The following is a 12,756-nucleotide window of genomic DNA, read 5'->3' on the forward strand; positions in this document are numbered from 1 at the left end:
GCTATAACATCTTACACCATGACAAATGTATTCAAAGGGTTTGGACTGACTTGTTATATGTCCCCCCATTCTGAAAGGTCCATGGTATTTGATTGTGTTTTATACATGCTGGCTTATAGCAATCCAAATGAAAACTAAATATACTCTAAAATGTTCTCCAAGTTTAAGAGCCTAAAAACAGACCTTACTATAAAAGGCTACATTTTTCCCTGAATAACGAAAAGTATTCTAAATACCACTTAAAAGACATTAAACATAGATGGTCTAATTAGTCCCTTTACTTCTAAAGGTACATTTCTTTGGGAGGGGGCAATTATAGGAAGTACTGGTCTAAGTGAGATTTCTGTGAACATTTAAATTATAAAACAGTTTGCTAACTTACAAAAATACTGCTTTGTGTAAATTTGACTAAGGACTATTAAAATCTCCTAAATGCTCTATAGAGGAATACAACATATTTAAATTTCCATCAATTTGAAACATTCAGGAAAGGAAAAAAATCTGAAATCCAAACAATTGCAAGATATAATTTTTATAACTTTAAAGGCATATTTATAGCTTGAAAAGGAAAGACTGGTGAAATCTATGAAAATTAGGGAGGCAATTCTTTTCCTAGTTCAGGAAAATTATAGTTCTTAGAGAAGACACTGAAAATTAGCTCTTAGTTGATATACATTCATTATGCTTAGGGTTTCTAAATACTCCCTCCCCTCTTTATTTCTGAAAAGAGAAAAACTTTCTTTTAGAATTTGAAGCATGGCTTTAACGGCATATGGTTCTAGGGTAGGGTATGCAAACTACAGCCCAGGAGCTAGCTCCATCACACCGCCCGCTTTCCTCTGGCAGGAGCTAAGAACAATTTTTACAATTTTACAACGGTTGAGAAAAAATCAAAATCAAAAAAGGAATATTTCTTGACATGTAAAAATCATATGAAATTCAAATTTCAGTGTTGATAAGTTAAGGTTTATTAGAACATAGCCACATCCATCCCATTGACATTTTACCTATGGCTGCTTTCCTGCCGTGATGGCAGAATTGAGTGGTTGTGACAGAGAGACTGGTCTGAAAGCCTAAAATGTTTACACAGTTTGGCCCCTTAGAGAAGAATTTGCCAAACCTTGACTTAAGAGATGAAGCCCACCTTTGGACCCTTCTGTGTGTTCCTGAGGCAATAGGTAGAGACGTACCTGGTTGAGATGGAGCAGGTATTTGTCAAGACACCAGAAACAGCAGTAGCAGCATCGGAACAGGTACCTGGACAATGCACCATGCTGCTGGATCAGGTTGAGAACAAAGGAACGGAGTCAAAAACAACACAGGAAAGAAGACAAGCAGGCAGTTTCTGAGGAAACACAGCTTTTACTTATGCACCTGGGGAAACACTGGTGGCGTGGGAGAAGTTCTATTGTGTGCATACGACTACTACTAATTATGGTTCTAGTATTACTGAGGAGCAACGTTTCTGCCTTGCGGACTTACGTGTTAGGGGTGCTGTTAGGGAGGTTAGTCCATACTAAACAGCAGAACAAACGCAGGCCTTCTGGTTCCAGTAAAAAAAAAAACCTCTCTTCCCCCTTCATCTGCCCTTAAGTGTCTGAAATGGCACACTTTGCTTTTTCAAACCAAAGTTTATATTCATGAAAAATTCACATCCCAGAAACAAAAAAAACAAATAATGCACTGTAGATACTAGTTATGTGCCCACATAAATAAAGAATCAAGTTTAACTCTGGAGGAAATAAATCCTGTAGTGAGATTTTTTTCGGGACTAAAGTTTGAGGGATAAATTGCTCCTTTGAAATATAACTTGAACTTGTGCATAGCTCAAGAATGAATACTTTAATGAACCTCTTGGGGGAAGGGTGCTTGGAGGCATCCTACCCACTCTCCAGAGTGAACACATCCCTGAAAACAATCCTGAAATAGCCTAGGATGAGGACCCCAGGAATAGCTCAGCCTTATATGGACATTTTCTCATCCCAATGTGAATCAATTGGATGAAACTTGATCTGGACACTTTTCAGCCTGGCTGTGTTGGTGAATGAGCCTATTTAACGAGGGAAAATCACACAGTGGCTGTGTGAAACATTTAAATTGTAGACACGGTGCGGGGCAGTAAGGCTGCTGAGGAAGAAATTTTTTTTTAACCTAAGAAAGGACACATTTTCCCAATAGTGACATCACTAAAAGCAATTTTGGCCCTTGGTCCTTGTGGGATCTGGGAAGTGATAAATAACCTTTTAGACCTCAGTCAGAGAGACTTTGGGCCTTCCACTGACTTCTCTTTTAGATTTATGAAAGGCTGTTTCCCCAGAGAGTTTAAGATGCCTAGCTTTAGGAGGGAGAGCAAGCTCCCCGCCGCTCATTAATTTATGATTATCTATTACCAGTGCGCACACACACATATCACAAATAGATTTAAAATAAAACGCTGTCCTGTTCTTCAAGAAATCCTGCAAGTTTCCTAAGATTGAAGGATTGATTTCAAAATGCAGGAGCCAAAAGTAGCTAGTTTTGTCCTGGATATGGAAATGCCTCTTCAAGTCACCAAAATGTGGCCAAGCAAAATATTAATAGAAATACAAGAAAATATTCTACAATCAGGGGCAACTGCTTAGCATGCATTTCCAGATAAGGAAGCCAGATAATTTTATGTGTTATCCAATCAATTGCTTCTAATTGATAAACTAACTTTAAATCTTGGTTATAGATTTTAAAATATCAACAATTCAGATATCTTTTTAAAAAGTAAATGAAAACAATTCTAAAATACAATGTAAACCTATTGGTAAAATTTCCTGAATTTACTAAGGACACATAGCTATACTCAAAAGGTTGGAATCAGGTAAGTTTGTGAAACTGACCGAGTCACCAACTCTGAGGTGGTGATGGGGGAGAGATTAACATTGTGTGAGAACAGAAGAGTTGGGAAAAGTCCAATCTTCCCTTGTTTGGCAGGCCAGAAATACCATGAGAACAGCTGTTTTCCTGGTGTTCTGGTTTCCACTGGCATTCATAACTAAATGCGCATGGAAATAAAAACTAGGGAGGAGAAATCCCCCAGGCACAAAAGCCCTACAGTTTTCTGTCCTTTGAGCTGAGATGTAGGTCAGCTTGCCCATTTCTCACTCTCAAGCGCATGTGTGCACACGCATATACACACACATACACACTCTCATTCAAACCCTCTCCTTTTCTCCCTCCTTCTTCCTCACACACACCAGGAATTTCCCATGCCTGTCTCTAGGAAACACAAAAGGCAGGCAATATTTTAGCATTAAAACAGAAATGAACAAATATTATTCCTATCTTATGGTGTATTTTTTTTTACTTAAAAAGGCATGATAAATGTTCACAAAAAAACTTGTTTAAATTTCACCTTAAGAGTTCATCCCGTCTGTTCGCCATTTACATAAGAAGGAAAATCAGCTAACTCAGAACTACTCCCTCCCCACGCCATCTCCACTGAGTTGGAGAAAACCCAATAAACAAAACCATAAACAAAACAGAGACTCTGGGAAAATAAAAGGTTTGCTGGGAGAGGCGGGGGATGGGAGCTGAGGAGTGCAGGAGCTTTCTACACGGCCGCTGTCACAGGTCACATTTCTGTCCTGGGACCTGCTGTAGTTTTCCAGTAATTAAGTTTCTGGCAACCCAAACACGGAACGTGCTGTGTATCAGGAGGTAGCCTTACCTGTTCTTTCAGTGCGTTTTGCATGTACATGACAATGATTCTTGGAATCCTCACCACAGAGATTAAAAATGACCCTTTCACAACGGTTCCTTGATGGTAGAAGAAGAGAATGGAGAGAGACGAAAGGATGGGACGATCAGGAGGGTCATTTTTACTTCTGGAAATAGGGAAAAGGACAGCATTTAAAAAACACTTTTTATAAAGCAGCAAAAACTCTCTGGTTCCAATCATCTGTGGTACTAACAACTTAGAAAGTTGTGACATAATAAGCATTTGGCGAACTTTTTATACTCCTTGGTAGCTTCGGTTAAATTGTTTCTTGTATTAATTTAATTCGTTTTGGTGCCACTCAATGCTACAAATAAAACAGAAAGAATTTTAAAAAATTGATGAGTTAAAAAAGTTTCCCTCTTTATAATGCCGAGCCCATCCACCAACCCTTTAGGGTGCCTATTCATCACATTTTCACTTTCAGAATTTTAATTGTAGCACAATCTCCAAGGTTTAAATTACACAGGAGTATACATAAATATTGCCAGCATTCACCTGGTGATTAAAAATCATCACCAAATCACGTGACCAGGATCAGTGGCCAGAGAGGTAACAGTGAGCTCCCGCTTACAGGGAAGGGACAGAGAGCCCTGGGTGCTTGGCTCCTTCACAGCTCTAGGCTCCCCAAATCCTGCTGGTTTCTACTCTGCTCTTTAAAGGTCACTTCAGTGTGGATCATTTACGGGACTTGTCATGACGCAGCTCCCAAGAATGTGTACAAGTCAGTTTCACAGGCAGGGAAAAAAAAGTGAGAAAGAACAGAATGGGCACAGCCATCACTCTCCCCTAAACCTGAAAGATAAAACAAAGGAGTGGGGGCTGATGCTACCCCACGGGTGACCCTCTGAATTCCCGCTGAAGCCAGTTCTAGAAAATAAGGCCTTTCTGAGAAGCAACTTCACAGATTCCAAGTGAAGCTTGGTTTCTTTATAATGGATTATTCTACAACTTGCTCTGGTTGCTAATAAGTCACTATGAATTAAGGTTTTGACAGCAGCCTAGGTTTTGAGACAGGAAAAGGAAGGCAGCCAGAAATGTTTCAAGAGTTGGCAATGGCTGCATTTTGCTGTTACTCAAATCAGCCAGGAAGAAAAAGAGAACATGAAAGTAATATTGAGAGCTGAAAAACTGCAACCCAGTTGTCCCACAAAAAAAAAAGATGTGTGTTTCAACACAGTATTATTTAAAGTAGGAAAAACCACGGAAGCTACTGCTAATAGGAATTCATTTCGATCTGATAAACTAGAAGAGTAGTGTAGGCTAGGAAAATCTGACACACTTTTTTTTCCCTTCCCTCATTTTTCATTTTTTTTAAGGAAGAATGTTTACTTTTCCATTGAGGAGATTTATGTGCCTTAGAACTTATTATGGTGCTCAAGAGGGGAGGCAGGGAGAAGAGGACAACACCTGCTTTCCATCTGGCAGGGAAACACATGATTCATAGGCCTCTGTGAATGGGGGCCTTGGGGTTAGCCCTCCAGGTATTAAAGTTTGGGGTTAGGCATCAGCTTTCTGAGGTTTCACTGTGATGGGGTTAACCACTTCAGGCAGAAGAGTACCTGCACTGCCTCAGCTTCCCTAGTCCATAACACATCCTGGTTATGGCTCGAGGCTCTGCCTGGCTTGGCTGGCAGAAGATGCAGAGGTTCCAGAAGCTGGGTTATCACGTGATGAGAGAGGGAACTTTAAAAGAGGGCCCTTTCAACCCAAGCCAGCTCACAGAGCCAGGAGTCACTCAATACCTGCCCTCAAAACTAGAAACAGCCCTACAGAAAAAAAAAGGCTAATGAAGTGGCGTGTCTCTGAGGCCCCCACCTCCTCTCAGGCTCATTTCCATGTTCAAAGGTAACGTCATCCTACCACCTCTCCCCTGCTGTGTGTGGGGCTAGTGCCTCCAGCTCTGTCTCCCTCACAACCAGCCAAACCTGCCTTCAGGAAGAGGATCTGACGCACCCGGTGATGCTAAACATAATACTTACCTCTGGACTTATTCATATTTTAAGAATTGACCTGGGGGACAACACTGCAGTGTTGAGCATATGGGGCAACCCAGCAATGAGTGTATTAGGAGGCTGGGGAGGACTGGGCCCCCAGTCAGCCTTCCTCATCTCTCTCTAGATCTTCCCACTGGGCCACATCCACCCCAATTCTGTGGGTAGTGGCAATAAGGAAGACACGGGCAGTGTTAGAGGGTAAGGCGACTCTAGCATATGCCCCATGAAGCCCAGCTTCCCCCTTCCTTTGAATGTGTGGCTGCTTTGAGTGCTAATGGTGCCTGGCTCCCAGAACAATGAAGCCAGGTCCCCAAAATACCACATCAATCCAAGCTGTGGGGCAAAGGGTTTAATGGTCCCATCCATCCAAGTCCTCTAACACCTTTGAGTCATGGTACAAAGTACTGTTTTGTAATTTCTAGTCCCATTAGACAACAGAGTGCATACAGCCAGGCAAGCCACATCATGGTCCTAGAGACAAGCTTTAGCTCTAGTTAGATCCAGCCTCGTGCTCACTAAAAACTCTTCTGACATTATGGAGAATTAATTTTGTGCTGAGGCTCCTGGACTAGGTGTGGGCTGCATGGGACAAACGGCCTCCACCGCAAAGCTGGTACCAGCAAAGGACTGTGTGGTCCCCGTAAAGACCATGTCCCTTCCCATATTTCTTACAACAAAATCACTGCAAGATGGGGTTTGGAGGGCTGAGAAGGTTGTATGTTTCTTTCCTATTCTATAGAAAATGAAAATCATCTTTATTAGAAAGAACAGGATTCTTTAGCTGGCCTGGGTAACTCTTGCTAGGTTAGGAAATTCATCTGTCTCTACCTAAATTCCTTAGGGTCTGCTACGAATCCATTTCCTCTTCTCCCTCCGCAGATATAGAGCAGCTGGAAACCATCTTTTGTATATTTGAAAATGATGATGAAGTCACACCTCAAGTGTCCCTTCACCACCCTGAAGGGTTCTAGCTCCTTCCTATCACATCCCTAACACCACCTTTATGGCTCTCAGTTGATCCCTCTTCAAGCAAATGGTTGTAAAAAGTAAATTCTACAGATTGCCCATATCCTGGTACCTGATGGTCTTTGTATGAACTCTTCAGCCCCCGTAGTGCTTAAATGAACGACAAAGATGAATGCACCCTGGCTACATTTAATCCTCACCCTGAGTGCAGGCCAGAAAAGGATACGAAGAATTGTGAACTTTGAAGATAAGGAAAAACCTTGAGGTTTCAAAATTAGGCAGAAAATCAAAAAGGAAGCAGAGTTCTTTAATAAATGGAATAGTTGTGCTACAAATAAATCATTGTGTGTTATATTGTAAATTAATTTTTTAAATCAAAGTAATATGTAAAGTATCTTACAAAGCCAAAAAGCACTGCTAGGCTTAATAGGAAAAACAGCAGTTTTCTTCCCCCATTCATAATTCTCTCTCCCTAGAGATAATATTTTAGTTGTTATTAGAGAACTCACTTCCACACCTCAAAATTACATGTTCTTACTGCTATTTCTTGGTTTTTCGGCTTCAGATATTGTCTATTGACTTTTCTACTATGAAAGATTCTAGTTTTATTTTCTTACATAGCCTAACTCCCCCAATCCCCTCACACTCATGTTCCCATTCTTCCAATGTAATTACATCAAAACTTTTAGTTAATGCTTAGTGTTTGTTATTCATACATAAATAATATGTGCTGTAAATAACAGTCACACTGATCTAAGTAGCATATTCCAACTAGATTCCCTTCCTGTACAACTTTTTTTTTCTGAAGTTAATTGTTTCATATTTTTTTATTAGCTTGGATTTCCATGGGCCTCACCGAATGCTTCACCAATGTGTAATGCTTTTCTTAATGTGTTTGAACACACCTGGTATTTCCTCAGTTCCATTTTCTTTTCATGGTGACATCTCTCCTGGAGCCCATTGTCTACCTTGAACTGGACGCTTTCCACGCCAGCTGCACAGCTACCCTCCTGGGAATTCCTTGCTCTGCTCTGCTCAAGCCTGTTTTCTGAAACTCATGTTTTCCTCTCTGGCTTACACATGAGTTTCAGTGGGGAACATCCCTCCTAGAAAGGGTGAGGGCGGGGAAATCTTGGGACTGCCTGTGCATGACTTTATTCTTCTTTACCCTTGACTGGTAGTAAGAATAGGTATACAACTCTATGCTAGGTGTAGACTGGCTATACAATTCTAGGTTGGAAATAATCTTTCACCAGACTTCTACAGCCTTCCTTCACTGTTTTTCTGGTTCAGAGCTGCTGGTGAAAGTCAGATCCTATTCTGGGTCCTTGATCCTTTGCCTGTGATCTTTTTTCCCTCGGGAAGCTTCTGGGATCTTCTCTCTACTTGTGTCCTCCAGCCCTGGGAAATTTTCTTTGTTAATTTCCTCTCTTTCTTCTTTTCTTTGTTCTGTATTTCTGGAACTCATATTAGTCAGATAGTGGGTCTCCCAAATTTATCCTCTTTTAATCCTTTCTCTCTTATTTTGTGTCTCTTTGTCTTTTTATTCTACCTGCTGAAAGAGTGCTTCCACTTTATATTTTAATCCTTCAATAGAAAATGTTCACTTTTGTAATCATACTTTTAATTACTCAAGAGTCTTGTTTTCTCACTATGCCCTTCTTTTGTTGGTGGGAGGGGATCCTAGCAATATATCTTTGTTCTCTCTGATAATATAGTTTGTTTTGTCGTTTCCTTTTGCAGCCTGCATTGTCTTTGTTTTCCCTAAGCTCATTTTATTTGTTCATTTTGATCTCTTCTTTCACTTAGAGGTGTTCATCATGTTTAATAATCACTGGTAAACAGTTCAAATTGAAGAGTGAGGCTCTCCAGAATGACCTGGAAGCTCTGTGTGAGGTATGTTACTTGTTGTCTGATGAGCTTCACTGTTTTGCTAGAAGTCAGGGAATCCATTTCACTGGGGGGCCCCATATGGCACTATCTGTAGGTCTTTACTTTGGGTTAGGCAGTTTCTCCACAAAAGCAACCTCTAACCTCTTCCTAGGGAATATCAAATGAGCTGCCAACATTCTGGGAGCTGAACTGTGGAATGTGGGGTGCTGGTGTGTGTGGGGGGCCTCACTTCAGTGTTTAGGCTTTCACTTACTCCCCCTGCTTTCAGTACAGAGACTTGCCCCCAGCCTCAGCTGTACCTGATACCCCAAGTCCAGGCCCTTTCTGCTTTCTCTCTCTGGAGAACAAATTGTCCTGTCTTCAGCTGGTGTGGAATTTGGGGGTCTAACTACTCCTGAGGAAGGCTTTCAGCTAATCTTCGGAAATACTTTTTATACTTGAATTCCTGAGCCTCTCTGGGATTCTGTGGCTCACTTCAGGCTGCATCTTATTTGTCCTCCTCATGCAGCCAACACACACGGACAGGCTGCTTCCGCTTCCTCCAGCGGGCTTAGGGCACCGCTCCACCTCCCTCTCTTTGGCTCTCACCATTTGGTTGGTGTTTCTTATCTGCTGTCATTGTCTCTCTGTTTCTCACTGTCCTGGTGTGTTTGTGCCTGTTTCAATCTTTCATGATTTTTTGAGTGGCTGGAGAAAGGGAAGAGATTAGGAGATAAATGCATATGCTTCACTGGAAGTCCAAATTAGAAGTCCTCATTGAAAATGCTTTGGTTTTGTTATTCTAAGATAACACAAAATTACTGTCAGGCAAATATTACCTGCTGGCAAATTTGGTTAGAATACTCTCTTTGCTCCCCTACCTGGGAGGAAGCAATACACACAACCCACCCTCGGCTGCTTGGAGGTTTTCAATGCCAAGGGCAACAGCCCTACCCTGAGTCCTCTGGAGTCTCTAATGATGGAGGCTCCGGAACTGCATCACTACATTAAAAACCCACAGTGCTGGCCGGGTGTGGTGGCTCACGCCTGTAATCCCCAGCACTTTGGGAGGACTAGGCGGGTGGATCACAAGGTCAAGAGATCGAGACCATCCTGGCCAACATGGTGAAACCCCATCTCTGCTAAAAATACAAAAATTAGCCAGGCATGGTGGTGGGCGCCTGTAGTCCCAGCTACTCGGGAGGCTGAGGCAGGAGAATCACTTGAACCCAGGAGGCAGAGGTTGCAGTGAGCCAAGATCGTGCCATTGCACTCCAGCCTGGGCAACAGAGCAAGACTCCGTCTCAATAAACAAACAAACAAACAAACAAACACCCCACAGTGCTCCTTATCATCAGGAGGAAACTGCTGAATGGCAGGAATCATCCCTGGCAGACTGTCTCTCCCCATGAAGCTCATGTTTCTCTCTCATTTGGTCTGAGAGGCTGGAGGAAGATCAGCCCTATGAAGAGTAAACTTCTCTTTCTGAGCCCAGTCCTGCCATTGCCCTGGCTGGGTTCCTCTGTCCTGTGGGCTGTCACTGCCCCGGGGTGAGTCACACACACACAAGAGGTAAAGCGTTCAGGGGTGTGTGTGTTTGTGTGTGTCCTCAATTGCTTTCATGATGTGATAGGGATATAAGCAGAGAAGTGTGTAACTAATTCACTGGTTCTTAACTATAATATAAATTATATTTTGTAATTATATACAATTCCTTTAGGATTAATTTTTTTCCCCAAGCAAACGTTATCTGATTTTGCAGAGGACAAAGCGAGGCTCACAGAATTTACTGAAGTATATTCAAAATAGATCAGTAATTTTTTTGTCTGAAGTCAATTAGGATGGATATTCATAGGGGAGTTCGACCCTTCCTTTTTTTAAAAGAAAGGTAGCCGGGTGCGGTGGCTCACACCTGTAATCCCAGCACTTTGGGAGGCCGAGGCAGGTGGATCATGAGGTCAAGAGATCGAGACCATCCTGGCCAACATGGTGAAACCCTGTCTCTACTAAAAATACAAAAATTAGCCGAGTATGATGGCGCATGCCTTTAGTACCAGCTACTTGGGAGGCTGAGGCAGGAGAATCGCTTGAACCTGGGAGGCGGAGCTTGCAGTGAGCCAAGATCGCGCCACTGCACTCCAGCCTGGATGACAGAGCAAGACTCCATCTAAAAAAAAAAAAAGAAAGGCTACTCCATAGGCAGAGCAGCCCCTTTTTATCTTTCAAGTCTAAGCAATATGATCTCTTCTCTGTTTGGCTTCTTTCTAAATTTTCTAGCTTAAAGTAAAAAGGTTGGAAATGTGACAGATTTAGGGTGTAATATTTCTTCTCACCACCAAAAGAGCATACAGCCCAAATTTTAGCTTAGTCTTTTATTCTTGCCAACTCCTTTTAAGGGGCTAGGTCAACATTCCCAAATATCTTTTGAGATATTAACATGAAGCACATAGATAAACCACATAGACAAACCAATAGAAAAAAAACACTGGACCTACCTGTTGAAATAACAAGTAACCACTGCCCCAGCTATAGTCATTTGCTGGCACGCAAGGATGAATTCACTAGTCCAGATGAGGCCAATTAAATGGTACGACCACATGTACCGAATGCCCGAAAGGGGCTTATATTCCACTTGGCCACCTTCCATAACCTGGGCAGCTCCTAAAGTTTCAAACACAAACATGCTTTACACCAATGTTTTCCTAAGCATGAACCACGGTTCAACAAGCCATGTTTCTTTATGCTTGGCCTTTGGCATTACATAAAACAAATGCCAAAGTCAAGTACCCACCATAATTTAAAATATACAAAAATCAAAATCAAAACCACACATTTAACTTCTAAATAACACCAAAGGTGATAATTACAGTGACTATTGGTAGGCAATTTCCAAGACACCTGACATATGCTATAATACTCATCCCACTTTGTGGATGTGAAAACTGAGGTTTAGAAGAGGCAAGTAGGCTGGGTGTGGTGGCTGATGCCTGTAATCCCAGCACTTTGGGAGGCCGAGGCGGGCGGATCGCCTGAGGTCAGGAGTTCAAGACCAGCCTGATCAACATGGTGAAAGTCCACCTCTACTAAAAATACAAAAATTAGCCAAGCGTGGTGGCAGGCACCTGTAGTTCCAGCTATTCGGAAGGCTGAGACAGGAGAATCGCTTGAACCTGGGAGGCAGGGGTTGCAGTGAGCCGAGATCACGCCACTGCACTCCAGCCTGGGTGACAAAGCAAGATTCCAGTCTCCAAAAAAAAAAAAAAACAAAAACAGAAGAAGAAGAAGAGGAAGTAACTTTTGTAAAGTCTCAGAGCTCAAAATTAGTAGAAGGAGAATATAAACCTGAACACGTGCGACTCTAAAAATCCGTAGTTTTCCTACCACACGACTTTGTGATGCAAACCAAACTCGGCACATTGATGAAACCACACAAAGCTTTTAGTATCACATTACAGAATCCTACTTCACCAAAAATTTAAACTTTATAAAAGAAACAAGGGTCTTTTTTATCTCAAAAGGATCTATTTCAGATTTCATTTCAAGAGCAAACTCTCTTAGCACATTTAAAATGTCTACTGGGCCTCAGTGTTAAGCTTCCCAGGTTCAGATCCCAGCTTTACCCCTTTGTGGGTAACCCTGGACAAGTTATTTGGCTTCCTGGAGTTTTAGATTCCTTATCTGGAATGCCTGGAGGAGTTTTAGATTCCTTATCTAGAATACCTATTTCCTGGTGGTATTTTGAGCACGAAGTGGGAGTACTTGGAAAGTACTTGGTATAGTGCCCAGCCCATAGACATATCGCGCCATAAGTGATAATGGTTTATTACTATCATTAAATTTCAGGAGCACAGTACTACTTTTAACTGAGGCCAGCAAGGTCGCCGTAACAACTTTTTGCCATTCACATAGCTATACCCTGCTTTCTTTTCTCTTCTCTAAAGAAGTCCTTGAATTAGCTGTGCTGGTAAATCCACTGGTAAATCCAAATTTACTCTGCTGGTAAATCCACTGGTAAATTCACTGGTAAATCCAAATCCCAGGTTTGTGGCTGCATATGATTTCTAGATCTTTTCCCACTATGGATTTTAAAACAACTACTACTGGGAAGAAGATGCGTGCTCTGGTCTTTGGTGAAACCTATAGCTTGAAGAACATTTAGAGATTGTTTCATATTTC

The 12,756-nt window shown here is 41.8% G+C and overlaps 1 protein-coding gene across 9 annotated transcripts in view; it reads right to left on the reverse strand.

Moving 5' to 3' along the window:
• Nucleotides 1–12,756, reverse strand: part of SLC44A3 (solute carrier family 44 member 3) — an 88,122-nt gene that overhangs the window by 28,407 nt on the left and 46,959 nt on the right. For 6 of the 9 annotated variants that reach the window (XM_024245701.3, XM_024245704.3, XM_054530996.2 and 3 more), the window contains exons 10-12: nucleotides 11,076–11,241; nucleotides 3,698–3,854; nucleotides 1,191–1,277 (exon numbers count right to left, since the gene is read on the reverse strand). In XM_024245701.3, coding sequence (XP_024101469.2) covers nucleotides 1,191–1,277; nucleotides 3,698–3,854; nucleotides 11,076–11,241 — 410 coding nt within the window. The remainder of the gene's footprint in view (nucleotides 1–1,190; nucleotides 1,278–3,697; nucleotides 3,855–11,075; nucleotides 11,242–12,756) is intronic. The other 3 variants (XM_024245703.3, XM_024245705.3, XM_054530995.2) reach the window with 1 other exon arrangement.

The sequence above is a fragment of the Pongo abelii genome, chromosome 1, assembly GCF_028885655.2.
Source record: "Pongo abelii isolate AG06213 chromosome 1, NHGRI_mPonAbe1-v2.0_pri, whole genome shotgun sequence".
Lineage (NCBI taxonomy): Eukaryota > Metazoa > Chordata > Mammalia > Primates > Hominidae > Pongo > Pongo abelii.